The sequence below is a fragment of the Mustela erminea genome, chromosome 18 (assembly GCF_009829155.1).
Source record: "Mustela erminea isolate mMusErm1 chromosome 18, mMusErm1.Pri, whole genome shotgun sequence".
Classification (NCBI taxonomy): domain Eukaryota; kingdom Metazoa; phylum Chordata; class Mammalia; order Carnivora; family Mustelidae; genus Mustela; species Mustela erminea.
In genome coordinates this window covers 42,321,573-42,347,837 of record NC_045631.1, presented here as the reverse complement: position 1 = coordinate 42,347,837, position 26,265 = coordinate 42,321,573, and the positions used below count along the sequence as shown (strand labels likewise).

Genomic DNA, 26,265 nt, shown 5'->3' with positions numbered 1-26,265 from the left:
GAGCCTGACTCCGGGCTTGATCTCATAACCCTGAGACTGTGACCTGAACTGAAATCCAGAGTCTGGTTACTTAACTGACTAGGCCACCTAGGTTCCCCTATTATTTTGGTTTTAATTTGCACTTCCCTAATGATTAATACTGATGTTAAGTATCTTTTTGTGCAGGGGTTTGCCTTTCTATATCTTTTTCTAGTGAAGTATCTGTTCATATTTTTTGCCAACCTTTTTTTTTTTAAACCCTTTTATTTATTTATTTATTTGACAGAAAGAGAGAGAGAGAGGGATCACAAGTAGGCAGAGAGGCAGGCAGAGCAAGGAGGAAGCAGGCTCCCAGCTGAGCAGAGCGCCTGATGCTGGGCTCGATCCCAGGACTCTGAGATCATGACCTGAGCCAAAGGCAGAAACTTAACCCACTGAGCCACCTAGGCACCCCTCTTGCCAACTTTTTATTGGGTTATCGTCTTATTAAGTTTTAGGATATGTATATATACACACACACACACACACACACACATACATACACACAAGTTTATTCTTAAATTTCTTGACCAAAACAGCATATGTTTTGGAGTTTATTTTCAGTGTATAAGTGAATATAATGAAAAGCTCTTAAGCACTGGCCTAGTTTTAAAAAAAAAAAAATCAAACAAACAAAAAGTGCTGGCCTAGTACTTAACTGGGATGTAAATGACTGCTTTGCATATGTCAGTAACTAAAAAATCCATCTAGTAGAAATATAAAGTATTTTTTGTGTGCCGCTCCCTTTGCCCAAGATGAGTGAACCCATTTCTCCACATATGTTTTACTGACTGCTGAGTTTTTGTTTGTTTGTTTTTTAAATTGAAAAAAAAAAAATCTTTGAAGTGATAGTTGTTGGTGAGCATGCAGATGCTATGAGAACCCATCTTTACGGCTGTGTTTCAGGTGTTTATTTAATACATATCTGTTCCAAACAGTATGTCTGGTCTTCCTCATACACTCTGTGGGCGCTGACCAACTGCCAAATAAACCTTTAAAGACTTTGAAGACCCATTAAAAAGCCAGGCAAAATAAATATTGGCTCATGGTCGCATGAGAATCAAATATCACATTAATTGTAAAAGGAAAATGTGATTTATTTTACATTGTGATTGGTTAGAATTCAGTGGTGTTTTCATGTGTATATGTATATTCCTCTGGCCAAATAAAGCACTTGAGTAAAATTAGAAATGGCACCATTAATTATTGGACTGTGTGTCCTTTCATCTCTTTTGACAGACTGTAGATCACATTTCAATTATAACTCCTTTCTTTAACAAAAATACTGATATTTTTCCGTGGCCATCTCTAAGAAATCTACCTACACATAGCCTAGGAGCTGTGGATTTTATTCTTTTCCATTATTTGATTCCCAATTTTAAATGGACAGAGCAACCTGACATAAGCTTACTATTGCAAAAACGGAAATGTACTCCCCCAGAAAATGGGAGAAGGATTGCAGTTCAAAACCATTTTTTAGGGATGCCTGGGTGGCTCAGTCACTAAGTGTCTGCCTTAGGCTCATGATCCCAGAGTCCTGGGATTAAGGCCTGCATTGGGCTCCCTGCTCAGGGGGAAGCCTGCTTCTTTCCCACTCCCCCTGCTTGTGTTCCCTCTCTCACTATCTCTCTCTGTCAAATAAATAAATAAAATCTTTAAAAAACCTTTTTTTTTAGGAAGTTATAAAGTCTCACTGAATTATGATCTATAACATTGGGTCTCAATAGGGGTAACCTAAGGTTTCTGAGGGAGGCGGTTTTGTCCTAGATTTGAACCATTTTTTTCCTTTTCTGGAGTAGACTTTTTTTTGGGGGGGGGGGGCAGACTATTATTATGCTTGTTCAGAACAGGAATTATATGAGCAGTGTATTTAATATTACACGTGAGTGTGTTGTATGTACTTAAATAGTTTTATCATTCCAAAAAAAACCCTCTTTTGGCCCCATTCCATGAGGAATGAGGACTATTTAAAAGATGTAGGAGGAAGAGAGATGGTGCAACTTGTGAAAGGAAATTCAGATGTTTAATTTTTTTTTTTCCCCCGGTAACCCAGCACTTTAGCAGTCTGGGATTCAGATTCTTAGATTATGCTGTTTTTGTTTCATTCCCTTCCCCCAGAGAGATAATATTTAACTCACAGGGAATTCTGGTTTTAAGAGCTTGAATCACTTGATTGAGTTAATAGTAAACACAGTGAGTCTGTCTGCTTCTTTGCTAGTCTTTCCTTCTTTTATCCTCTAAATTTAGCATTGAATTACCCCAATCCATTTGGTTCTTCAGATGAAACAATCAGGTATAGTCTTTTAAAGTCCTTGTGCATGAGATGTTATAATCATGTCTGTGACAGATATGAGACAGTGGGTTAAATTTTGTTGTTTTTTTGTCAGTGCTGTCATTTCTTATGGAGAAAAACAGGTAATTAAAAAATGCTTCTTTAGGGGCGCCTGGGTGGCTCAGTGTGTTAAAACCTCTGCCAAATGATGGGGATCCTGGGATTTCCCCTCCCTGTCGGGGCTCTCTGCTTAGCAGGGAACCTGCTTTCCTTTCTCTCTGCCTGCCTCTCTGCCTACTTGTGATCTCTCTCTCTCTCTTTGTCAAATAAATATATGAAATCTTAAAAAAAAATGCTTCTTTAGAAGAAATAAGTTCTTAAACTCCAAAGGAAAAATTTTTTTCTCGTAAAACTTAAAAAACAAGGCCTGAAACTATAGTTTCTGTTTCAAATTTTGGCTTTTCATAGCTTCTTGTAATGTTTTCATTAACTTAAAATGCTAGTTGAAATGAATAGAACTAGTTCTCTAGGAAATCTCAGTAGTTAATATAGAATAAAAACATAACCTCATAGATTTTATTGAATTTTTACATGTACTTAATATTTGTTCTTTTTTTTTTTTATTAAAGATTTTTATTTATTTATTTGACAGAGAGAAATCACAAGTAGATGGAGAGGCAGGCAGAGAGAGAGAGAGGGAAGCAGGCTCTCTGCGGAGCAGAGAGCCCGATGCGGGACCCGATCCCAGGACGCTGAGATCATGACCTGAGCCGAAGGCAGCGGCTTAAACCACTGAGCCACCCAGGCTCCCTAATATTTGTTCTTTATCTAAAACAATTGATGAGTCTGCTGGCTGAGCCTAGAAATTGGTTCAGAAAAGCAGAAGTGTGAACTTGGTAATTATGAGAATACATTTACACACATGACTGGAAGGATAGAATCTAATAAAAGAAAGGACAAATGGCATCAAGTGTGATTGGGGCCGGACTTACTAAGAAATAGTGGTAGCAGAAACTTCAAAGTCTTTGTAGTTCTGGGTGAGCACCCTACTGAGAGTACTAGGGTCTAAAAATATGCTCCATTGACTTAAAACCACTGTCTATTCTCTTTTGAACATTTGTTTTGCCTTTGTGTCTTGACATTCCTCTGAAGAACAGAAGGCACATTATAAAACCAGACACTTCCCCCTGCATTCTATGAGGTAGGTAGAATGTGTTACAGTAAGTACTTTTTTAGAACTTTGAACCTTAACTCAACAACCCCCCGTCCCCCAAAAAGTGATTTGCTTGTTGTATTTCTTTGTGTCTTACTGTTGACATGGAGATGAGATTATGCTGTTGTCATAGCCTACCTTTACTGCTAGGCTTGTGGTGGGATTCAGATAATTTAGCAGGTACAGTTCTGTAGTGTGAGTGGATCTTTCCATGAAGCTCTTTTTTTTTCCTGTTATAATTCCTCTGTTTTATTGTTGGTTTCTGTTGTTAATCTCTTTGGGTGCCTAATTCATAAATTAAACTCTATGGTTTCAAGCATCCACTGGGGGTATTGGAACCTATCTCCGTGGACAAGGAGGAAGACTGTGCTTTGTTCTTTCTTCCATGGCAGGAGTCTTCTGTTTCATATGCAAGTTATGCATGAAGCTCTTTTTTTAATTAATTAATTTTTAAAAATATTTACTTATTTGAGAGAGAGTTAGGAGGAAGGGGAGAGAGAGTGGGGGAGAGAAAATCTCAAGCAGACTCTGGGTTGAGCGTGGAGCCCAATGCGGGGTTTGATCTTACAACCCTGAGATCATGACCTGAGCCAAAATCAAGAGTCATTTGCTCAACCGACTAAGCTACGCAGGCGCCCCTGAAGCACTTTGATATTAACTTGATCCCTGCTGAATAGTTCTGTTAGTCAAGGTATTGAGTAGGCTTCCAAATTTCCAAGTAATCCAAATTCCTAAATATCCATGAGAGAACTTCCTGAATGCTGAATTAAAAACAAGGGACCACAGGAGGACAGAGGTTGAGCTTTTTGGTGATCAGACCAGGAATTGCTTATGTGAAATCTTTTTTTATTTTTTTTTCTTAATTGAAACCTTTTGTTGAGCTCACAGATTTGGGTTCTTTAAACACTGTTTTTATGAATAAATGCAGTGGGAATGGAAGCATGACTGACCACGTTTATTTGAGTTTGAGGAATTCTTCATCCCCAGGCAGTAAAATGCCTTTTCTCATGTCTGACTCTCTTAGATTACAGCAAAATGGATATGCCAAATCCCCCTACTTCCAAGTGCATCACTTACTGGAAAAGAAAAGTCAAATCTGAATACATGCGACTCCGGCAACTGAAACGGCTTCAGGCAAATATGGGTGCCAAGGTAAAAAATACCCCCCAGGGCTATCTATTTTAATATATCGATCCACTGTGACCGGCTTGGCTTTTTAGAACACTTCTTTTGAAATCCTAACCATTTTCTCCTTGGCTTTTCTAGGCTCTTTATGTGGCAAATTTTGCAAAGGTTCAAGAGAAAACCCAGATCCTCAATGAAGAATGGAAGAAGCTCCGTGTCCAACCTGTGCAGTTGATGAAGCCCGTGAGTGGGCATCCTTTTCTCAAAAAGGTACTTCCAGGCATCTAAACTCAGTCTTCCTCGCTTCCTTGGACAAGTTGTTTATTTGTTTGTTTTCCGTATTCGCGACTTATTAGAAAAGAAATAAGGATGATGGATACTGCTATTATAGTCAGCTTTCAATAACTAGCTTGGTAAATCTGTAGCTTAAAGAAAAGCCTATTCACCTATTATTCTCCTCAAATAGAGTATAACCATGAGTGGATTTTTTTAAACAGAAAAACATAACATTTAGTGTCTACTTTCCTGGACTCTGGGTACAAGCTTCAAAACAACCTTTTTTTGCCTTGTTTGGCACATCTGGTACTTTGATATGGGAAAAGGAGTGCCCAGCATAATGGACAGGAATATACTGATCAAAGGGATATTCCTTGTTATAAATTTAAAATTCATTCTACTCTCTCAAAGAGATAATATTTTTAAATATAAAAAGGAGGGGCACCTGGGTGTCTCAGTTGGTTGAGAGTCTGCCTTCAGCTTGGGTCATGGGCCCGGGGTCCTGGGATCAAGCCCCGTATAGGGCTCCCTGCTTGGCAGAGTCTGCTTCTCCTTCTGCTCCCTGCCCCTCCACCCCAGCCCGTGCTCTCTGTCTCACTTCTTCTCTCTCAAGTAAATAAATAAAATCTTTAAAAATAAATAAAATAAAAATATAAAAAGCGTATAGTGTATTGAGAGCAATTTTCTTTTCCAAAGCAGAATATGACTATAATTTTTATGCTGCTTTGCTTCTCCTGTACTGTCTCCATCAGCTCTGGAGCTAAGTCGATGTCACCTGTGTTAAAGTTTAGGTTCTCAGGAAAACTTCATCTCCTAGGATGTTCAGAGGCCTTTTGCTATTGTGGACAGCCAAGGAGACCAGCTCTTTTAAACTGAAATCAACACCAGCTGAATGTGAGAGGCACAGTGCTGGAGTTTGTAGACACCACAAAGATAAGAGTTCCTGCTTTGCAGAGGTTTATAGTCCAGTGGATTTATAGTCCAGGAGCTGATTGTTACAAAGCTTTCAGCCTCTTGTAAGAATTAGAGTACTCCTGTGATCAGTTCAGAAGGAAACTGCAGTTCTCTCTTGGGTCGTGGCTTGCCTTTCCCTCTCCATGTCTTTGCTTATATTTCAGTGTACCATAGAGAGCATTTTCCCAGGATTTGCAAGCCAACATATGCTAATGAGGTCACTGAACACAGTTGCATTGGTTCCCATCATGTATTCCTGGTCCCCTCTCCAGCAGAACTTTATGGTATGTATTGAAAGCACTGGGGTAGTTGTATAAACTGTATGATTTTCTTATGTTGGTCTGCTGGCACTTCTCTTAGGCTAAAGGTTGTTAGATTATACTTAGCAAGGCTTGGTTATGCAGGGCAGACTGTTCTTGTAATATATTGACTCTAAATATGTGTGTGTGTACATATATATATGTGTATATATATATATATATATATTTATATCGCAAGTTTTTCTATCTTGTGCTCTCTGAAGTGTACTTCTAGGTTGATGCAGTTTCGTTTTTGAATGAATGAGATTGGGCAAGACTCCAATTCTCCCGTACTACTTTGGCCCAGTTTTGTAACATGTGTAGTCAAATGCAGTCTAAATCAGACACTTGAGGCTTAAGCAGGTTGACATCTTCCTGCTGATGGAGCAATCCTTTCTGAATTCCCTAAAGGCAAGATGCTCTGAAAGCACCTGAGATAACAGAGGTACACAGGGATCTGTGAGTCTTTCATCTGGGCCTTTGTGATGATTCCTTCTAGGATTAGTTGTGGTCCTGATAATCAGTCCTCTCCAAATACTGCCATTGCTTATGACCTGTGTGGTGACAGTTCTGCTGGCTGGAGTAGGATACAGGTTTACAAAAGGGAATTGTCTCTTAGAATAAAACTTCACAGTAATTTTACTTGATACTTGGGGAATTAAGAATGACTGTGTTTTCTGCTGGACAACAACAATAGCAAAAATCCATTAGTATTGTTTGTTTAGACAGGAAATGTTCATAGCTCATGCTGTAATTGACTTCAGGTTCCCACTGAGTGTAACTGACATGAGTTGTCATCATAGCTTTTTGGTATGATTGTAGGAGGTCAGTACTTAGTCTGTATAATAGAATATCCAGAAACTTTATGGTTGCTCAGTTTCTGTTCTAATTGTTGTGGTTATATTACAGGTTATACTCTTGGAAGCCTTCCTTTTCATCTGTGTGTCTCCACTTATGAGAAGAATTAAAATTGAAGACTTTTTAGATTGTTGTTTAAGTGATATTTTTACCTATTTTACAATAATGTTTAGTAGATAAAATTAGATAATGGAATCACTGTGAATAAGTGTGCTGTCAGATTCTAGATGTTGGTGGAAATATCACTGTTAGTACCAGGCTAACCATTTGGTAGTTGATATCCTCAAGTAGTTAAATTGACTTTCTTCCCTAAGAGTAGCATCACCCCCTCCCATTAGAGGTTTTGCCGGCAAAACAAAATGGCCGGTCTTTAAAAACGCAGGAAACTCTGTAACCAAAGGTGTTTTCAGGAAAGTCAAGCAGCGAAAAAGGCCCAGCAAAGAGTCCATTAAACAAGAAAGAGGAAATGCATCGTGGATTCGTGGAATGGATCACATCTGGTTTGATTTCAGGTAGAAGATGAGACCGTTTTGTGCAATATTCCCTACATGGGAGATGAGGTGAAAGAAGAGGATGAGACTTTCATTGAGGAGCTGATCAATAACTACGATGGGAAAGTCCATGGTGAAGAAGGTAGTGGTGCTGGGCTCTTTGGGACAAAACTTTATTATTATTTTTTTAAGATTTTATTTATTTATTTGAGAGAGAAACAGTGAGAGAGAGCATGAGCGAGGAGAAGGTCAGAGAGCGAAGCAGACTCCCCATGGAGCCGGGAGCCCGATGCGAGACTCGATCCCGGGACTCCGGGATCATGACCTGAGCCGAAGGCAGTTGTCCAACCAACTGAGCCACTTTTTAAGATTTTATTTATTTATTAGAGAGAGAGTGCACGAGAGAGAGAGAGAGCGTGCAGAGGGAGAAGCAGACTCCCCACTGAGCAGGGAGCCGGATGGAGGACTTGATGTCATGACCCGATCCAAAGGCAGACACTTAACTGAGTGAGCCACCCCGGTGCCCCGAGAAAACTTCATTAGAACGGTGTCCCCTCTTTGGTACATCATCATCTTGCTTTTATCTGCTGCATACCTGCTGAAGAATATTCAATGTCATCACATGACTAGGAGTAAAAATTTTATGTTAAAAATGTCCCTCATCAAATTTTATTTATTTATTTAAAGATTTATTTATTTTACAGAGAGAGAGGGAGCAGAGGGAGGGGCAGAAGGAGAAGGAGAGACAGTCCTAAGCTGAGCACAGAGCCCAATGCAGGGTTTCATCCCACAGCCCGAAATCAAAAGTCATCCCACAGCCAAAAACCAAGAGTCAGATGTTTAACGGACTGTGTCACCCAGGTGCCCCCTTGGTTAAACTTTAAAAGGAGGGGCGCCTGGGTGGCTCAGTGGGTTAAAGCCTCTCCCTTCAGCTCAGGTCATGATCCCAGGGTCCTGGTATCAAGCCCTGCATCCGGCTCTCTGCTCAGCGGGGAGTCGGCTTCCCTTCCTCTCTCTCTCTGCCTGCTTCTCTGCCTACTTGTGATCTCTGTCTGTCAAATAAATAAATAAATCCTTTAAAAAAAAGAAAAAGAAAAAACTTTAAAAGGAGCTGGGAGCACTGGGTGTTATGTTGCCACTGATGAATCACTAAATTTTACCCCTGAAACTAATAATATACTATGTTAACTAAATCGAATTTAAATTAAAAATTGGGGAAAAAAAGAGAAATGTAAATTTAAAAAAAAGGAGTTGGAACATATATATATTTACTTATATATATAGTAAGCATTTATGTATATAGGAATCAGTGGCTGGAGAGGAAGTTTAGTGCACAAAGAAGTATGGTCCTAGGAGTTTTCCATTAATCCATCCAGAGCCATTTTGTTCTTCATTTCCCTTTCTCTGAGAATGGCAGTAAGCATAATCTCTGTCCTGCTTTGATCCAGATATGCCCTGGATCTCCAGAAATTATTTATAATATTCTGACCACCCTGAAAGCGAGTCATTTGGATTTAGTTGTAGTTCTAGGAAAGGCTGCCAGCGTGTAAGAAGCGGGAAGATGGGGAGAGACTCCCCATGGCTTTGCAAACCAATGGCCTCCGTGGCTGTTTTGAACTTATGGGTACTGTTGAAAGTGCATTTTCTACCCACACTGCCGCCTAGTGTTCAAAGACTTTATCCTAGGTCGTAGTGTAACCCCATAGAGTATTTTAGGAAGATAATGCTATCTTTTGATTCATAGAAGTCACTACCGAGCCCTCAGCAGCAAAACCAATAAGTTTTCATGTTACCATTCATTCTCTGTTCCATTTGTATTGTCTGTGCACTTTTTTGAGACTTTGGACCATAAATACAGGTTGCTCTGTGACTGAGGAATGAACTGCCCTGTAAGAATAAAGCCTATATAACTGGATTTCCCAGTGTAGACAGCTGAACTATTGCCTTTGTAAGAGCCAATAAAATTATTGTATATTTCCTGGTTGTTCATATAAAAATGTACATATGTTATCTATCTGGGCCTCAGGAGTGAATACAAGAAAACCTTCCTAGAAGGACTAATGGAGCCCATGCATGTAATCTTCATGTTCCAGAGATGATCCCCGGATCTGTCCTGATTAGTGATGCAGTTTTCCTGGAGTTGGTAGATGCTCTGAATCAGTATTCCGATGAGGAGGAGGAAGGGCACAATGACACCTCAGATGGAAAGCAAGATGACAGCAAAGAAGACCTGCCAGTAACAAGAAAGAGAAAAAGACACACTCTTGAAGGTAAATATTCCGTTTTGAAAGCGGCAGAGACAGGGAAGAAGGGAGAAACAGAGAGGACTGTTGATGATTAAAGGCTGTTGGTGCTTCTTAACTGGTTCCCTTGAAAGGAAGACAAACTAGTGTGTTTGAGAAATATGAAAAGTTATGAAGAAGAAAATGTAATTATCCTATAATCTTACTACCAGGGAATAACCAGCATTAATATTTCCTTCTAGAGCTAAGATATGTGTCTGTGTGGAGACACACATGCACAAGAATATATATATACACATACTAAAGTAAATATAATGCTGTACGCCAACTATAACTCAGGGTTTCTAAAGTACGTGTATAAATGAACATGTTTATATGCATCCTCTGAAATGGGATCATGCCACACGAGCACACACACACACAATTTTATATCCCTTGCTATTTGATCTTCTGTCATAAGCATTTTTCCATATTGTTAATATTTAATTAACGTAATGTTTAATTATGCTCTGTGTTACTTAATTAGATGTCTGGGGACAGAGTGTCATGCTCCTGTTCTTCAGCATCATCATTATGGTGGCATTCTGCAATATTCACATCTCCCCACGAAAAATCCTGTGTTCCCCTCTAGTTTCTTTCTTGGACTGTGGGATTCGTCATTAATGTGTACATGACTCTGATTTCCTTATTATGAGGAGCCTATTCGATAAGTCCAGGTAGCACTGACCTCCTTTATGTGTTCCTAAACAGTCAGTGGTTAGGTTAACACAGCTGTTCTAATCAAAATGCTGTGACAAAAGGGAAAAATGACCAAACAGCTTTGTTTGCATACTCTGATTATAGCACTCAAGAGTCTTTTGTTATTTCCAATTCAGGCAACAAAAAGAGTTCCAAGAAACAGTTCCCAAATGACATGATCTTCAGTGCAATTGCCTCGATGTTCCCTGAGAATGGTGTTCCAGATGACATGAAGGAGAGGTAGGGAAAGCTGTCCCACTCAGGCCATGTAGAGTGCTCAGGCAAAACTTTTATTCAAGTCTATTTTTGGTTAATAAAAAGCCTTATAGGGGTGCCCGGGTGGCTCAGTGGGTTAAGCCTCTGCCTTTGGCTCAGGTCATGATCTCAGGGTCCTGGGGATCGAGCCCCACATCGGGCTCTCTGCTTAGCGGGGAGCCTGCTTCCTCCTCTCTCTCTTTACCTGCCTCTCTGCCTACTTGTGATCTCTCTCTCTCTGTCAAATAAATAAAATCTTTTAAAAAACAAAAATAAAAAAATAAAAAGCCTTGTTTCTGGTAAGTACACTGTGATTTGCTTGCACTTCTGATTATTTCCTGCTTGCCTCTTTACCTCTAAATGCCCATTCCCATATCAAGGGTCACATTTGCTGGATTTTGAGTAAGTTTGGGCAGAGAACTTTTATTTTTTTTTTTTTTTTTTTTTTTTTTTTTTTTTTTTTTTTTTAAAAAGCAGTTTTATTTATTTTTTTAAAGGTTTTACCTATTTATTTGACAGAGAGAGATCACAAGTAGGCAGAGAGGCAGGCAGAGAGAGAGGAGGAAGCAGGCTCCCTGTCGAGCAGAGAGCCCGATGCAGGACTCGATCCCAGGACCCTGAGATCATGACCCGAGCCGAAGGCAGCGGCTTAACCCACTGAGCCACCCAGGCGCCCTGGCAGAGAACTTTTAAATTCTACCATTTTTCTGGAGATTTACTCCAGCACCATACTTACCAAATCTTTCTCTCTCTTTATTTTCAGACATATGCCTCGCCCAGCACAATTGCAATGACATACCCACTTAGTTATACACCCTTCTATCATCAACAAGACCCATAAAAAACCTATCTTCCCTTGGCAGGCTGTACCTGGATGACTGTCAGTGTTCAATCTGTACTTTCTCAGTGAAGACATTTCCTTGGAAAGAGTTCTTCTCTCTCTCTCTTTAAAAAAAAAAAAAAAGAAAGAAAAAAGATTTATTTATTTATTTATTTGACACAGAGAGAGAGAGAAAGAGAGCGAGAGATCGATCACAAGTAGGACAGCAGGCAGAGAGTGAAGGGGAAGCAGGCTCCCCACTGAGCAGAGAGCCTGATGCGGGCCTTGATCCCAGGATCCTAAGATCATGGCCTGAGCCAAAGCAGAGGCTTATTAACGCATGGAGCCTATTCTATTATCTATTTATTTATTTATTTATTTGACAGATCACAAGTGGGCAGAGAGGAAGGCAGAGAGAGAGGAAGGGAAGCAGGCTCCCTGCCGAGCAGAGAGCCAGATGTGAAGCTCGATCCCAGGACTCCGGGATCATGACCTAAGCCGAAGGCAGAGACTTTAACACACTGAGCCACCCAGGCCCCCTATTTTATTTTATTTTATTTATTTAACAGAGAGAGCACAGGCAGGGGGAGCAGGAGGCAGAGGGAGAAACAGACTTCCCGGTGACCAGGGAGCCCAACTCAGGGCTTGATCCCAGGACCCTGAGATCATGACCTGAGCCGAAGGCAAACACTTAACCAACCGAGCCACCCAGGTGCCCCTCTTATCTCTCTTTTTAAAAATAGGTATCGAGAGCTAACGGAGATGTCAGACCCCAATGCACTTCCCCCTCAGTGCACACCCAACATTGATGGCCCCAACGCCAAGTCCGTGCAGCGGGAGCAGTCTCTGCACTCCTTCCACACACTGTTTTGTCGACGCTGCTTCAAATATGACTGCTTCCTTCACCGTGAGTGGGGCACCTCTGAAATGCTCTCCTGTTCTCCATCCCCAAACTCCATTTCCTTCTGTTTATTTCAGTTAATCACACAGAGTTCCTGGCTTCTGATCTGAAGATGGTTTTACAAAGGGCCAGTTCGATATTCACTTGTTCAGTTGTAGTGTAATGTGCTTTGCATGGTCAGGAGTCAGGACAGAATAACCAGCAACCTAAGTGTCCCTGAGTACCTATTAGCTTTGAAAGGATTGTTGATGTCAGAAATGATTAAATTTTGTGCACCCTGATGGTGCACTTCTGTGCACCTGATGATTTATATCTAAATTTTCCCACAGTGGCTCCCTAATTTGGTTTTGTTCTTCCCCATCCTATCAAGTGGATGGACCATTGGGAACAGGACAGTTTTGTGTTTTCCAGCTTTTCACGCCACCCCTAATGTATATAAACGCAAGAACAAAGAGATCAAGATTGAACCAGAACCATGTGGCACAGATTGCTTCCTTTTGCTGGTATGTTTTCCTTTTTTTTTTTTTTTTTTTAATTTTATTTATTTAAATAATCTCGACACCCAACATGGGGTTCAAACTCATCACCCCAAGATCAAGAGTCACATGTTCCTCTGACTGAGCCAGCCTGGTGTGCCTTGCTGATATATTCTTGAACTGTTCTGCCGTTGTTAATGCTGTTGAAACTTTAGCAGGAAATGGTCCTTCCATTTTCTGCTGCTGGGAATACAAACCGAATGAGCCAATACGTAGCAGTCTGTGGGATAAAGCACAGATAAAACACAACTTCTGCTCTTTTTTTTTTTTTTTTAACTTTATTTATCCATTTAGAGAGAGCGTGAGCAAGGTGAGGGGCAGAGAGAGAATCTCAGCTAGAGTCCACACTAAGCATAGAGCCCGACGTGGGGCTCAATTTCATGACCCTGAGCCAAAATCAAGAGTTGGGCCCTTAACTGACTGAGCCCCCCAGGAGCCCCATGACTTCTGCTCTTCAGGAACTCCCAGATACTAAAGACTGTGAAGTTAGTCTTATGGAGTGAGGAGTGCGTGTGTATGGCAGCATTTTCTTTGCTGTCTTCCTTTACATGCATATAAACGTAAGAAAAATAACACATGAAAGCACTGATGTCTCGTAAGATAAACAACCAGATGCCAGGTGGACCCTTTCCTGATGGACAGACTTCATGCAGCTGCGTAAATTCTCCTGCGTTCATGTGGGAAGGCAGTAGCTTAGAACTAGAAAGGAATAATTTCATTTAGGCGAGCCAAAGGCATGGTTTTGCTTTCTGCACCATACAGTGAGGGTAGGTAAAGAATAAAATACCTTGATAAAATTTCTGCTACCAAATAAAGTCATACAGCTAAGTACCTTTGGGACCATCTTTAGTGGGGTAATAGAAGAAAAGATGGTAGAACGGGCCACTGGATATATATCTGGAAAATGAGTCATGTGATAATTGCAAAAGAAAAAATAGACTTTATTTATTTTCTCCCTGATATGTATTGACTCCTTCTTGTGTGCCAAGTACCGTGCTGGCCCTTACCATGTATTTTCTTACTTTCATTTTTACAACAACATCCTGAGGTGGAGAAACTGTGGGTATTTTGTCCAAAATTTGTTAATGTGTCAGTGGTGGGGCAATAATAAAATTCAAGCTCTGGTCTAACTCCACAGGCCATGCTTGTTAAATTATTCCACACTTGGGGTGCCTGGGTGGCTCAGCCAGTTAAGAGTCTGCCTTCGCCTCAGGTCATGATCCCAGTGTCCCAGGATCGAGCCCCACATCAGGCTCCCTGCTCAGCAGGAAGCCCTCTTCTCCCTCTCTCTTTGCCCCTCCCCCTACATGTGTGCTCTCTCTCGCTCACTCTCTCAAATAAAAATCTTCAAAAAAATTAATAAATGACACCATGTTCTATAGCAGCATTTAGATGGTGTCCCTCTCACAGTGGTTACCCTGGACCCCCGTACGTACATGCTTCACAAAGATGCCATCAGTGCCCAAAATGTATGTCTCTGTGTGTTTCACATACAGAAATGTCTGGGCAGTCTTTCTTTTATTGCTTTTTAGAAGTCAGTCCATACTCAGCTATAATGCCTGACTGTTTCCCCACACACATTTTATTAAGAACATTCTCAATCATGCAAAGAAGGTGAAAGATACCTTCGTCTTGGATTTAAAGACATTTTTCCCATATTTGCTTTGTCCCTCTATTTGTTTATGCACGTGTTTTGCTGAGCCATTTGAAAATGAGTTGCGGACATTGAATACTTGTTTGCAAAGTATTTCAGCACACGCTTCCTAAAAATAAAGACATTCTCTTATATAACCACGTTATTACACCTGAGGAAATTCACTAGAATTTCATCATATCATCTGTCCATTCCATATTCATTCCATATTTAAATTTTTTCACCTGTACCAAGAGCAGCTGGGTTTGGGGTTTTCTCTAAACCAAGGTCATCCAGCCATATGTGCTGTTGGGTTATTATGTCTTTCCAGTCTCCTTTAATCTCAAATCATCACACCATTTTATTTTTCTTTTTGAAAAATCCAGGCTCATTGTCTTGTAGGATACTGTCCCATATTCTGGATTTGTTTGTGGTTTTCTCCTAGTGTTATGTAACTTGTTTCTCTACCCCCTATTTCCCATGAGCTAAAATTAGCTCTGCAGGCTTAATGATGTTCGAATAGCTGTTAAGTGTCGCTGTGTGTGCACACGGTAGCACGGGCACATGATGTCGGATTCGGTTAACTTGAAAAATTCTCTTTTAGAATTTCCTTTAAGGCCTACAGGATATTAATCTGGATATCCTTGGTAATAGCAAACATTTATCCTTTACATGTAGATTTGGTTTTCAGAAACAGCTAGAAGTGTTTGGGAACTAAGTCTGAGGAGAAGATAGATGATCAGGCTGAATGATAGTTATTTGGCCTTTTTTTTTTTTTTTTTTTTAATAAAGCATAGCTATGAAGTAATGAAGTATTCCTTCCAAGTTTAATATACTGATTTGGAGGGAAGTCCTAGAAGTAAGTAGTGATATTGTACAAATTGAAGGACTACATATTTTATTATTGAAACATAAGCAATGCAGTAGAATAAAAAGAGAAACATGGCCTGGGGATAGGGATTCCTGATTCTTGTTCCTATTCTGGAACAATGAGCTATATACTAATATATGATATGTATATATGGTGTAATATATTAGTATCTGTACTACATATATAACATTTATTATATTAATACTATACTGTATATTGTATACTATATAGTATATTCTACTAGTGCATATACTAATACATGGTATATATAGTATAAGAGAAGCCAGTCCCTTCCCCTCTCTGAGCCTCATTCCTTCATATACAGGAGAATGTGTTCTCAAATTCTATATAGCTGACATGCAAATGAGTTTTAGATACAGCTCACTGGAAAGTTGAAGATGCATATATTCTATCTTTTTTTAAGATTATAGGACAGCTCCTCTGTGGAGAGGTATAAATTTATAAGTTTTAGAATTTTTTTTTTTTTTAAGTAGACTTCACACCCCACGTGGAGCCCAAGGTGGGGCATGTACTCACAACCATGAGATCAAGACCTGAGCTGAGATCAAGAGTCAGATGCTCACCCAGTTGAGCCACGCAGGCCCCCCTGGAATGTTTGTTAAGCAGCTTTTATATGATCACACTGACATGGTACAGAGCAAGATAATATACTGATTTGGGGGGAAGCCTGGAAGCACAGGTGTTGAAGAAGGTGGTTTGTGAGGTTGGGCTCAGGATGGTGACTCTGGGCCTGTTCCCATTTCCCACCTGTACTGTGTCCGCTGCAGGAAGGGGCAAAGGAGTACGCCATGCTTCACAACCCTCGCTCCAAGTGTTCCGGTCGCCGCCGGCGAAGGCACCACATGGTCAGTGCTTCCTGCTCCAACACTTCAGCCTCTGCTGTGGCTGAGACTAAAGAAGGGGACAGTGACAGGGATACAGGCAATGACTGGGCCTCCAGTTCTTCAGGTATATGGAACAGAAAGCGATCTTTTCTTTCCACTCAAGGTCTCTGGTAAATGCGGGATCAGTGCCTAACGCTTAAAAGTTAACTACCTTTTAAAAATGGTTCATTCTTTCTACAGCTTCTGCTATGGGCAGTAGAGACAGGATATTTTGGTTCCTAAAAGTAGCATGAAGTTCTTTAGAGTCTGTGGCAAACTCCTGATAACTGCATTCTCTCTTCTCCTTATTCTCTTATCTCCTCCTCTCTTAGAGGCCAACTCTCGCTGTCAGACCCCCACGAAGCAGAAGGCTAGTCCGGCCCCACCTCAGCTCTGTGTAGTAGAGGCACCCTCGGAGCCTGTGGAATGGACTGGGGCTGAGGAATCCCTTTTTCGAGTCTTCCATGGCACCTACTTCAACAACTTCTGCTCAATAGCCAGACTTCTGGGCACTAAGACGTGCAAGCAGGTACTGTCAGAGAAGAGCAGGGACACACAGGGCCCTCGTTTCATCCCCTGCTCTGTCAGTCCTTTTTCCATCTTGTGTGGCTGCCTGTCTCAAGGGGGTGCTTGAGGGGGTGCTTCTGGGCCACAAGGTGGGTTCCCCAAACACAGGACCTTGTGCAGATGCCAGGCCTCACAGCGCGTGGGGACCTTCTCTCCTCCTCGCTGAATTTTTATTTCTTCCTCTAGCCACTATCTGACTCTCCTGGATGTTTCCACACTCTTTTAGCTTTTTTTGGTCTTTAGTCTTTGTTTTTTGGTTCCTACTTTTCTTTCTAAATGTGCACCCCTTTCCCAGAAGGGGCTCCCAAGTCTTTCCAGGGACCTTCTTATCTGCGTGCTCCTTCTCCTGCAGCTGCCACTCCCATCCCCTCCGTCAGTCTCCTCAGTTGCTTTTTCCTCCAGATGGTCTCTCGCTAGCTCTTCTGATTGCCACCCCCCATAGCTGGGCCTGGACTGCACCCTTCTCACTCATGCTGTCGCCAGAAGCACAGTCTGGTAGCAGCTGCTGATGCTTTGGAGGCAGTGGGACTTGATGTCCCAGTGTCCCTCTGTCTATTCCCGACTGCAGTGAGAGGACAGACTGAAGAGCAGGGACAGGGAGTCACTGGGTGTTAGGGCTGGTCTGGGCAACAGGAAAGAAACACCAGAACTGTGCCATGCTGCTCAGCTCCCTGACTTCTGGAGGAGTCTCTCTGGCCTCCTCGTGATGCCTGCCCTTGGAACAAGCAATAGAACCATAAGGAAAAGTGCCCTTTGCTTTCATTTTGGAGCTCACACCTATTTCCTTGAGGCCCAGATTCTTTTTTTTTTTTTTAAGATTTTTAATTATTTATTTGACAGAGAGAGATCACAAGTAGGCAGAGAGGCAGGCAGAGAGAGAGGAGAAAGCAGGCTCCCTGCTGAGCAGAGAGCCCGATGTGGGACTCGATCCCAGGACCCTGAGATCATGACCTGAGCTGAAGGCAGCAGCTTAACCCACTGAGCCACCCAGGTGCCCCGAGGCCCAGATTCTTAAACTAAACATCTGCAGAATCATTTTGTGTGTATTTTCCCAAGAAGAATATTTGTATTCATAGAATCTCAAGAGGGTCCATAGCCAAAAAGGAAACGAAAAAACAAAAAGCTCCAGAAATAGACAAAGCTCTGCCCTGTTCATACCAGCAGGGGGAGCTAGTGGTTAGCCAAGTGGTGCTGCTTGTGTCTTCTTTCACTCAGTAACACAGAAGTACCCAAAGTTGCCCTTCTTAAGAAGAGATAGATAGTGCTTGTCAGAATCATCCCATTCAAGGCTTGGTGGGCAAAGCTGTCGATGAAAGCTACTAACCAGGAAAGTTGTAACTGTGCTCAGTATTTCTCTTTTCTAGAGTCAGGCTAGGTAGTTAATGAACTCTGGGGCTATTGATGCCATATCCCAGTGCCACTCTGTCTCTCCCTGAGTAAAGAGATGCTCAGTCAGCCGCCTTGGAGCTCTCCAGAATGCTCCCACGCCCAGCCCCTGGTTGGCTCACTTATCTGACCACCTAGCTCAAGAAGGAGTGACAGGTCCCTTTGGATTTCTCTTCCAGGTCTTTCAGTTTGCAGTCAAAGAATCACTTATCCTGAAGCTGCCAACAGATGAGCTCATGAACCCGTCGCAGAAGAAGAAAAGAAAGCACAGGCAAGGGTTGGACAAAGGACTTTCTGTTCCCTGTGCTCTGACCTCCCCTTGGACTCCCCAGCCACCTCCCTCTTGAGTATAGCATTGCACAACTAAAGGGCCAGCCTTCTCCGTGCTCCTTGTGGGTTTGTGCCTCGGACCAGCCCTTTTCCCCATCCCTAGATGCTATGGACCAGGAGATAAGTGTCTGCTTTCCCTTTAAGCTCCTGGCCAGTGGGACCAGATCTAGTCTCATGGTTCCACCCTGACGCCGTTTCTCCTCGTTGGGTGGTTAGTGACCACTTGTTCGCACTTCTCAACTCTGACCAGAGTTTCTTCTTTTGGCACTTGTATTGTTTTTCTAAGTTGCATAATAACACTGTCTTTTAGATAGCTTTTGCTTAGGGTTGGAAGGGTTTTTTTTTTTTTTTTAATTCAACATTCTGCTTGCCTCAGTTCCCTATTGGCTATCACCTACGGAAGGAAGGAACGGACACCAGTTCTGGATAGAGAAAGAAGTCCCCGTAGCTTCTGCTCCCTCTCAGTTCCTTCACTCAGCAGATTCCTAAAATGTCTTCCCACCTCCCCATCCTCAGTTCCCCCACACCCCCCCCTTCCACAAAGAGAAGGAGGGAGTGGAGGAGGAGAGGGTGAGGGAGAAACAATAGCATTACAATAGACACAGAGGGTAAGGTTTTGTGTTTGTTTTTTAGGCATCTTTGTTGTTTATATTTAAATCTCAAAGCATAGAGCAGCTGGACTCCAGATGGACTCCAGCAGCCCCCACCAGGGTAGAGGCCTCCTGTGAAGGGACTGGGGGAGGTGCTCCCCAGTCATCACACCAGAGTCCCTCAGAGCAGGTCACGTCGATATTTACTCAAATCTGCAGAGTTCCCCGGAGCCGTGACCCAGGTCCATCCGTCTCTCTTTCAGGTTGTGGGCTGCACACTGCAGGAAAATTCAGCTGAAGAAAGGTAAGTTGCAGCAGAGTGCTCTCGGGCAGTTCAGCCCGGGGTCGCAGGGCTGTGGTCCCCCGCCCGCCCCACCTGCAGCTGCACTCCTTGACCCTGCACCGCTTCCGCAGGCTGCAGAATTGTCTGCAGCAGCTGAGAACAGCTCAGCTTCTCACTGCAGCTGAGAACAGCTCTCCGAAGGCAGAGTTTTGAGCCTTGTGGCCTCTGACTTGCATAGCGAGCTCTTTGCCAAGTTCTGGTCTTCATTTACTGTTCGGAATGGCTCTCCTGCAGTCCCAGGCCATTTCCACCCTCTCCCCACAAAGAAATCCCCCCATGGTGGCTGCCAAACAAACATCACCTCTGACTGCTTTTCCCTTCAGGTGCTAAATGCGCATCCAAGACAGTGACCAGGGCAGCCTCCCCTAGTGCGGGGCCATGGGACAGTTGGGCGTGAGGACAGCTGGGGGCGCGGGCACAGCAGTGTTGTGGTCTGTTCTTTTCTCCCCTAGATAACTCCTCCACACAAGTGTACAACTACCAGCCCTGCGACCATCCAGACCGCCCCTGTGACAGCACCTGCCCCTGCATCATGACACAGAATTTCTGTGAGAAGTTCTGCCAGTGCAACCCGGACTGTAAGAGTTCTCTGCTTTCCCCGGTAGTCCTCCCAGACAGCCGGCCCTGGTACAGCCCACCTTCCCCTCCCAGCCTGTGGCCCTTGCTGCCTCGGGCCTTCTGATGTTCTCTCTGCTGTGTTTTAAGCGTTTTACAGAGGAAACAAGTACTTAAGATCTGGAAAAGTCATTTTTAAAAAATCTGTAGGTGTTTGATTCTAAAAGCAGCAATTACACAGAAACAGAAATGTTCCCATCTTTACCTTTCAGGGAAGAAATAAACCTGGGAATCGTTTTCCTTCTGGTGCAGTCACTGCCTCCCTTTCTAGGATGTTGTGTCACGACATACAGGGGTTACGAGTCTGTATGTGGCTTAGTTTAGTTTACTACTTGGGAGTTTTCATATCTGTCCCGTCTGGATGTCAGCAGAAGTAGGACAGAGGCTAGACGTGCTTCTCCCTCACTTCTTATCGCTCCGCGCCCTTCCCTGCTCAAGGCTGAGCAGTTTGATAACGGCCTCCAGAGCCTGCAGAACTTGGTGCCTGGGCAGTTGTGCTGGAAACCCCTTCTAACCCATAGCAGATATCAATCTTAGCCACAGCGGAGGGGCACTCGTGCTGGGGAGGGCAGTGGGTGGAGGAGGGTAGCTTAGAACGGATGCATTCTGTTCTCAAAATGATTCTTGTTTTGATGGTGATGATTTAGCAGTGAAAAGCACTGATTTCATTTTCTGTGGGCCACTCACCACCTCCCTTCCAAATTCCACCAACAAGGGGGAGGGAGAGCATTGCTGAGGAATCTCTAGGAAACACCTCTCCGTAGGCAAACTTGCTTTTTTGATTCCCAGGCACGAATGTTGGAAGGCACTCCATGTTCTCCGGAAAGAAACTTGACTAGATGCTTATTGGCCAGAGAGTTTCTCCTCTATTTTGCTAACTTTCCCGGAACATATCACATTTACTTCCTTGCTGACCCTCGAGGCAGACCTGAGCCCCAGCATTAGCCTGCCCCGGTTCCTAACCCTCCCTGTGTCCCACCACCGCCCCAGGTCAGAATCGCTTCCCTGGCTGTCGCTGTAAGACCCAGTGCAACACCAAGCAGTGTCCCTGCTACCTGGCAGTGCGAGAGTGCGACCCCGACCTGTGCCTCACCTGTGGGGCCTCCGAGCACTGGGACTGCAAGGTGGTTTCCTGCAAAAACTGCAGCATCCAGCGAGGCCTCAAGAAGGTGAGGGCTTTTTATGGGCCTGCGGGCTGCATGAGGGAGGGGGAAAGATGGAGTTGGCTCCAGCGACCTCTTTCCACCAGCCCCTTGGAGGGCTTCTACATAAAAGGGCTCGGCAAATCCTAAGGGACACACGTGTACTTGAATTTTGAAGTTGTCTGTCCTGGGGAGGAGTTAGAAGCGTGACCCCTGAACTGGCCAGCCTGAGAGGAGCAGAGAGGAGGGACACAGGACCCATCGAGGATGTTGTCTGTTTCTGCTTGACTCGCAGCAGTGAGTTGAGCTCCTCGAGACTGAGACTGAGACTCGGCTCCAGGAGGCCCCCAGGCCTAGAGGAGGAGGTGTTACATTTCCTTTTGCCACCTCCCTTCTTTGTTTTTCCTCTCCCCAGAACAGAATGGCTGAGACCTTTTTCTGTTTTCAGATCCTCTTAACAGTTGCTTGTTCTTTCCACCCTGCCCATCCCCGGCACACGTGCACGTCTAGCACACACCCCGCCTGCTCACACATGCCCTGTAGTCTGAGGTTTGACTCCTCTTCCCCAGCACCTGCTGCTGGCCCCCTCAGATGTGGCCGGATGGGGCACCTTCATTAAGGAGTCTGTGCAAAAGAACGAATTCATTTCTGAATACTGTGGTGAGGTGAGTGCTATCGGTTTGGACCACATTCCTATCTGGGGAGATGCTGATGAGAAACTCTGATTTTCTGTGGGCCAGACCTCTATGACTTAACTCTCTAAATAACTCAGCTGAGTTCTTGTGTGGCCCCTTGGGGGATCCCACAGAAGTGTTTGCAATCCTGAGATAAACCACTCTTCTGAAATTCTTTGCTACAGAAGGCGGGGGAAGGCAGGGAACTCTCTTCAGGCTTCATACTGGTCATGGTGGGTGGGGATTGGAATGAACTAACTTGAGCCCTGTCTCCTGTGATTCTCATCATGATACTCAGCAAGCACCCCATGCGACACCGCCCCCTCTCAGCTCTTTCTGTGGCAGGGGACCATGCCCTGAGTGGGCAACCCGACCCCCGTTTGTTCCTTGTCTGTCTCTGCAGCTGATCTCTCAGGATGAGGCTGATCGACGGGGGAAGGTCTATGACAAATACATGTCCAGCTTCCTCTTCAACCTCAACAATGGTATGGAGTCTCTTCCTCTTGCCCCAGGGTGGTCTCTGGTGGGTCTTTCTACCAGATTGCCCTTACGATAGCCCACGTTCAGATCAGCTGTGATTTCTCCAGCAGGTGCACAGAGTGAGGTGGGGAGGTTGAACTTCAAGATGCCATGAGTCTCGGTTCACTTGCTTTGGGAAAACCCCCATTTCTGGGTTTTGTTTTAATTGGAGCACTGGGCATTTCCACCTCAGAAATCTCCCCACCCAGTAGATGGGAAGAGGAGACCCATAATTCTAGCAAAATGGGGGGATCCAAAGGGAGCACACTCACATGAGGCCATATTCTTATGCTGTGTGCTGCTGGTCTTCAGAATTCCCGCTGGATTATTTCTGTTCCATTTAGTTGATTTTGAAATCAGGTTCAAGAAGCTGTGGATTTGTCTGGTGAGCTCATGGTCTTTCTTTGTATAGATTTTGTAGTAGATGCTACCCGGAAAGGAAACAAAATTCGATTTGCAAACCATTCAGTGAACCCCAACTGTTATGCCAAAGGTGAGCTCTCAGTAGCGTGGGAGGGAGGGTGGATGATGGATGCTTTATTTACTATGATTTCTATCCATTATGTAACTTTTTCATTGCTGAGGTATTTTTTGTCAAAGACAGTCATGATTTAACATCTGGTATCATTTTGAGTCTTTGTTTTGTAATTGGCTTTCTTCACTGAATACATTATAACCATTTTCCCACAAACAAGAATCTCTTAGAGATAATACTCTTCCTATATCACCAGTCAGAACAAGAGCTCTAAAAGCACAGAGGCAACAGTCATCACCGACTGCTTTTTAATTCCACTTTATTTATGTTTTCACTGGGAATTGGGAGAAAATCAGCCCAGCACCACGCATCGTTGGCGTGGAGCTGAGCAGGAACCTAGCCTTAGCTTTGTCCTGTCCGCAGTGGTCATGGTGAATGGGGATCATCGCATTGGGATCTTTGCTAAAAGGGCAATTCAAGCTGGTGAAGAGCTCTTCTTTGATTACAGGTGAGGGGGCCAGAAATGGTTGGGAGGTGGTTCCAGGGACAGAAGGGTGGCTGTTAGAATTGATTTGGGGGCTTACGGTGGGTGATATGGAGGAAGCAGACAGTGGTCAAGTCTTGGTGGTCATGTCTTTCTCTTTGTTCTGCTCTCGGGTGCCTTGCATCAGAAGTGGGAGCAATTGTAAACCGCTCTGAGGGAGGGGGAGAGGGAGCAGAATGGAGGGCAGTCTACTGGTTCGCTCACAAAAGCCTTGACAGTAACCTGGTTCCTCCTGCTCCGGGACAGGTACAGCCAAGCTGATGCTCTCAAGTACGTGGGGATTGAGAGGGAAACTGATGTCCTTTAGCCCTCCTGGGCCCCACGCCAGCGCCTATGGTAGCAGCACTGTCTTTGCTTCATGCACACACCACCGCTGCTCGAGTTTCCTGCACTACGTGTCTCCCACACCGAGAATCCCCCACCCATTCCCTCTGCAGCGAGGCCTCGGCTGTGTCCGGTGGGAACAAGCTGTCTCAGTGAGAGGGGAGACAGAGGCAGCTAGGGCTTGGGCCCCCAGAAGAGAGAGGTGCAGAAATGCGAGACCGAGTCTTAGGCCTCAGAGGAAGAGAGCGCAGGCTGGGGGTGGGTGGCTCAGCGCGGTTTCTTGTCTGCTGTGTAGGCTGTGAGCCTCGGCAGTCAACCTGGGAAGTTCCTCACAAGCATTGTCCTGTAATTCTAACTTTCCAAGTCAAGGGTCCTTGTGTAATTTGGTTGCCGGCACCTCTCTCTGGTCACAGGACCTGGAGAGGACTAGCTAAATGAAGTTTGGTACCTGGAACTTACGAGCGGCCTGGGTCAAAGGCAAGCCTGGCGGTGGTACAGACTGACTTCAGATGGGGAGACGGTCACCTAAACTACCTGCTCCCTCCGGGCAGAGTTCAAGTTCAGAGTGTGAGTCCTGAGGATAGGTCTTCAGCACTGGGAGAAGGACAGCTAAGTGCCGTTCTTCCATAGAGAGCCAGAGCCATCCTGATGACCCGAGTTAAACTGCTAAGCTTGGGGCCCTCTAGGCTCTGAGAAGCCTTCTCCATACTCTGGAGATGGGTGGATACATTTTCAGATTCCTGAAAGCAGGTGCCAGGGTGCAGCCAGCTGCCTCCAGAGCTGCGGCTTGGTGACTGCAGGCAGGCGGCGTGCTGCTCCTGAAGAGGCATGGCGGGGTGTGCAGGGCTGGCTGTGAACACTCTGGTTCCAGGCTGTGGAGTTGTTTTCAGGCCTCTCGTTCCCCTTAGAGCCCACGCCCACAGGGCCTCTGTTGCTTCTGTCTTCTGGGGAGATGGGCGAAGGCTTGGGCTGGAAAGGGGGAGGTTCGGAAGGTGATTTATTTTCCTGTCTGATGCACCTGCTGTTGGAAAGGGTGAGTTGACAGAGTTTGGAAGTGGGTGAGGGGCTCCCAAGTTACATGTGTTTAGGACGCCATCGCGCTCGCCATGTACACTGGTGGGGGGTATTTGAAGTCTTGAGAAGTAGCAGGCCAACCCCCGTGCCTGTCCATGCTGCCATTCTCTCTGGGAGTCATGAAGAGCCAAGCACTTTATTTCTTTGAGGAGGTCTGCAGATTGAGGTGGAGTTGAGCTGAGGTCTCTGGGGCCCCTGCCTAGATCCCATTCCTAAGGGGAGGGGAAGGCTAGGGGTTGGAAGATTCCCCTCCAGTTCCCTCTCAGCTCCTGGAGGAGTAAGGAGGAGCCTCCTTGCCGCACAGGATGTAAATGAGCATGGGGCCGACTCGGGGAGCTACCCCTGTGTCTACGGCTGCTGTGCTGAGCCGCTGGGGAATAAGGGGCATTGTGCTGGGTAAAAGGATGTGCGCAGGGACAGGCTGGCCCAGGGAATACTGGAGTAGGGAGCTGGTTTCTCTCCTCTAGGAATCCCAAGCTTTTCTTTTCTAGTTTGTACTGACCACTCCTTTCCTCCAACCCCACTGGCTATCCCATGAAGCAAGGAGTGGGGTTCCCTCGGGCCAGACTGTCACATAGGGATTTTGGTGGGACATGCACACACACTCACATACCCTCACACACCACACTTATGGGCACACGTACACTCAGCCCTCAGCACACACCCAGCTGGCTCCTGACAGAGGCTTCTTCCCACCTAACTGGCCAGCCCTGCCATGATTCTGAGATCTCCAGATGCAGTGGTTTGTGTTCGTTGTACTGGAGACGCTCTCTAGCTGGACTGTGGGCTCTGAAGTCCTCGTAAAGGACAGGGAAAAACCAGAGACAAATGAAGGAGGAGTTAGGTCTGTCTGAAATGGAGCTGGCTGTGGGGAAAGATGGGCAGCAAGTGACATCCAGCCATTGAGAGGCAAGACTGACCCCACTCTTCCCTCAGTGTGCGGAATCCCCTCCTTGCCAGTTTCAGACCACTGGGACTCCTGTTCCACCAGCATTCCCATCCTTCTCCCCTCGCTGCCCCCCACGCCCACACCTTAAATGACGGGTCTCAACCCCTCCCCCCAGACCATGGAATGACGGATGGAGCAAGGTGGTGGGGACTGGGGGAGGCTGGTATATGTGCGGCTTTATTGCCAGTGAATCTCACGCACTTTAAAGTCCTGTGGCTTGTGACCTCTTATCTGAATAAAGTGGTAGGATCCATTTTGGCAAGTTGTATATTGTGTACTTTGGGGATGGAAGAATCCAGGGACACCAGTACAGGGGGAGCTCGGACTGAAGTGTTAGCATTCTAAC

The 26,265-nt window shown here is 44.7% G+C and overlaps 1 protein-coding gene across 4 annotated transcripts in view; it reads left to right on the top strand.

Annotated features, from left to right (window-relative positions):
* EZH1 (enhancer of zeste 1 polycomb repressive complex 2 subunit) overlaps window positions 1-26,265 on the top strand; it is a 36,418-nt gene that overhangs the window by 6,000 nt on the left and 4,153 nt on the right. For 2 of the 4 annotated variants that reach the window (XM_032322808.1, XM_032322809.1), the window contains exons 2-21: window positions 3,448-3,491; window positions 4,528-4,655; window positions 4,770-4,898; window positions 6,023-6,142; window positions 7,528-7,648; window positions 9,600-9,776; window positions 10,625-10,727; window positions 12,306-12,469; window positions 12,875-12,966; window positions 16,292-16,472; window positions 16,720-16,916; window positions 18,520-18,611; window positions 19,524-19,564; window positions 20,056-20,181; window positions 21,209-21,387; window positions 21,930-22,025; window positions 22,438-22,519; window positions 22,966-23,046; window positions 23,452-23,536; window positions 23,819-26,177. In XM_032322808.1, the coding sequence (XP_032178699.1) occupies window positions 4,539-4,655; window positions 4,770-4,898; window positions 6,023-6,142; window positions 7,528-7,648; window positions 9,600-9,776; window positions 10,625-10,727; window positions 12,306-12,469; window positions 12,875-12,966; window positions 16,292-16,472; window positions 16,720-16,916; window positions 18,520-18,611; window positions 19,524-19,564; window positions 20,056-20,181; window positions 21,209-21,387; window positions 21,930-22,025; window positions 22,438-22,519; window positions 22,966-23,046; window positions 23,452-23,536; window positions 23,819-23,879 (2,244 nt within the window). In that variant the 5' untranslated portion in view covers window positions 3,448-3,491; window positions 4,528-4,538 and the 3' untranslated portion in view covers window positions 23,880-26,177. Of the gene's footprint in view, window positions 1-3,114; window positions 3,492-4,527; window positions 4,656-4,769; window positions 4,899-5,721; window positions 6,143-7,527; window positions 7,649-9,599; window positions 9,777-10,624; window positions 10,728-12,305; window positions 12,470-12,874; window positions 12,967-16,291; window positions 16,473-16,719; window positions 16,917-18,519; window positions 18,612-19,523; window positions 19,565-20,055; window positions 20,182-21,208; window positions 21,388-21,929; window positions 22,026-22,437; window positions 22,520-22,965; window positions 23,047-23,451; window positions 23,537-23,818; window positions 26,178-26,265 lie in introns of those variants that run through there. The other 2 variants (XM_032322810.1, XM_032322811.1) reach the window with 2 other exon arrangements.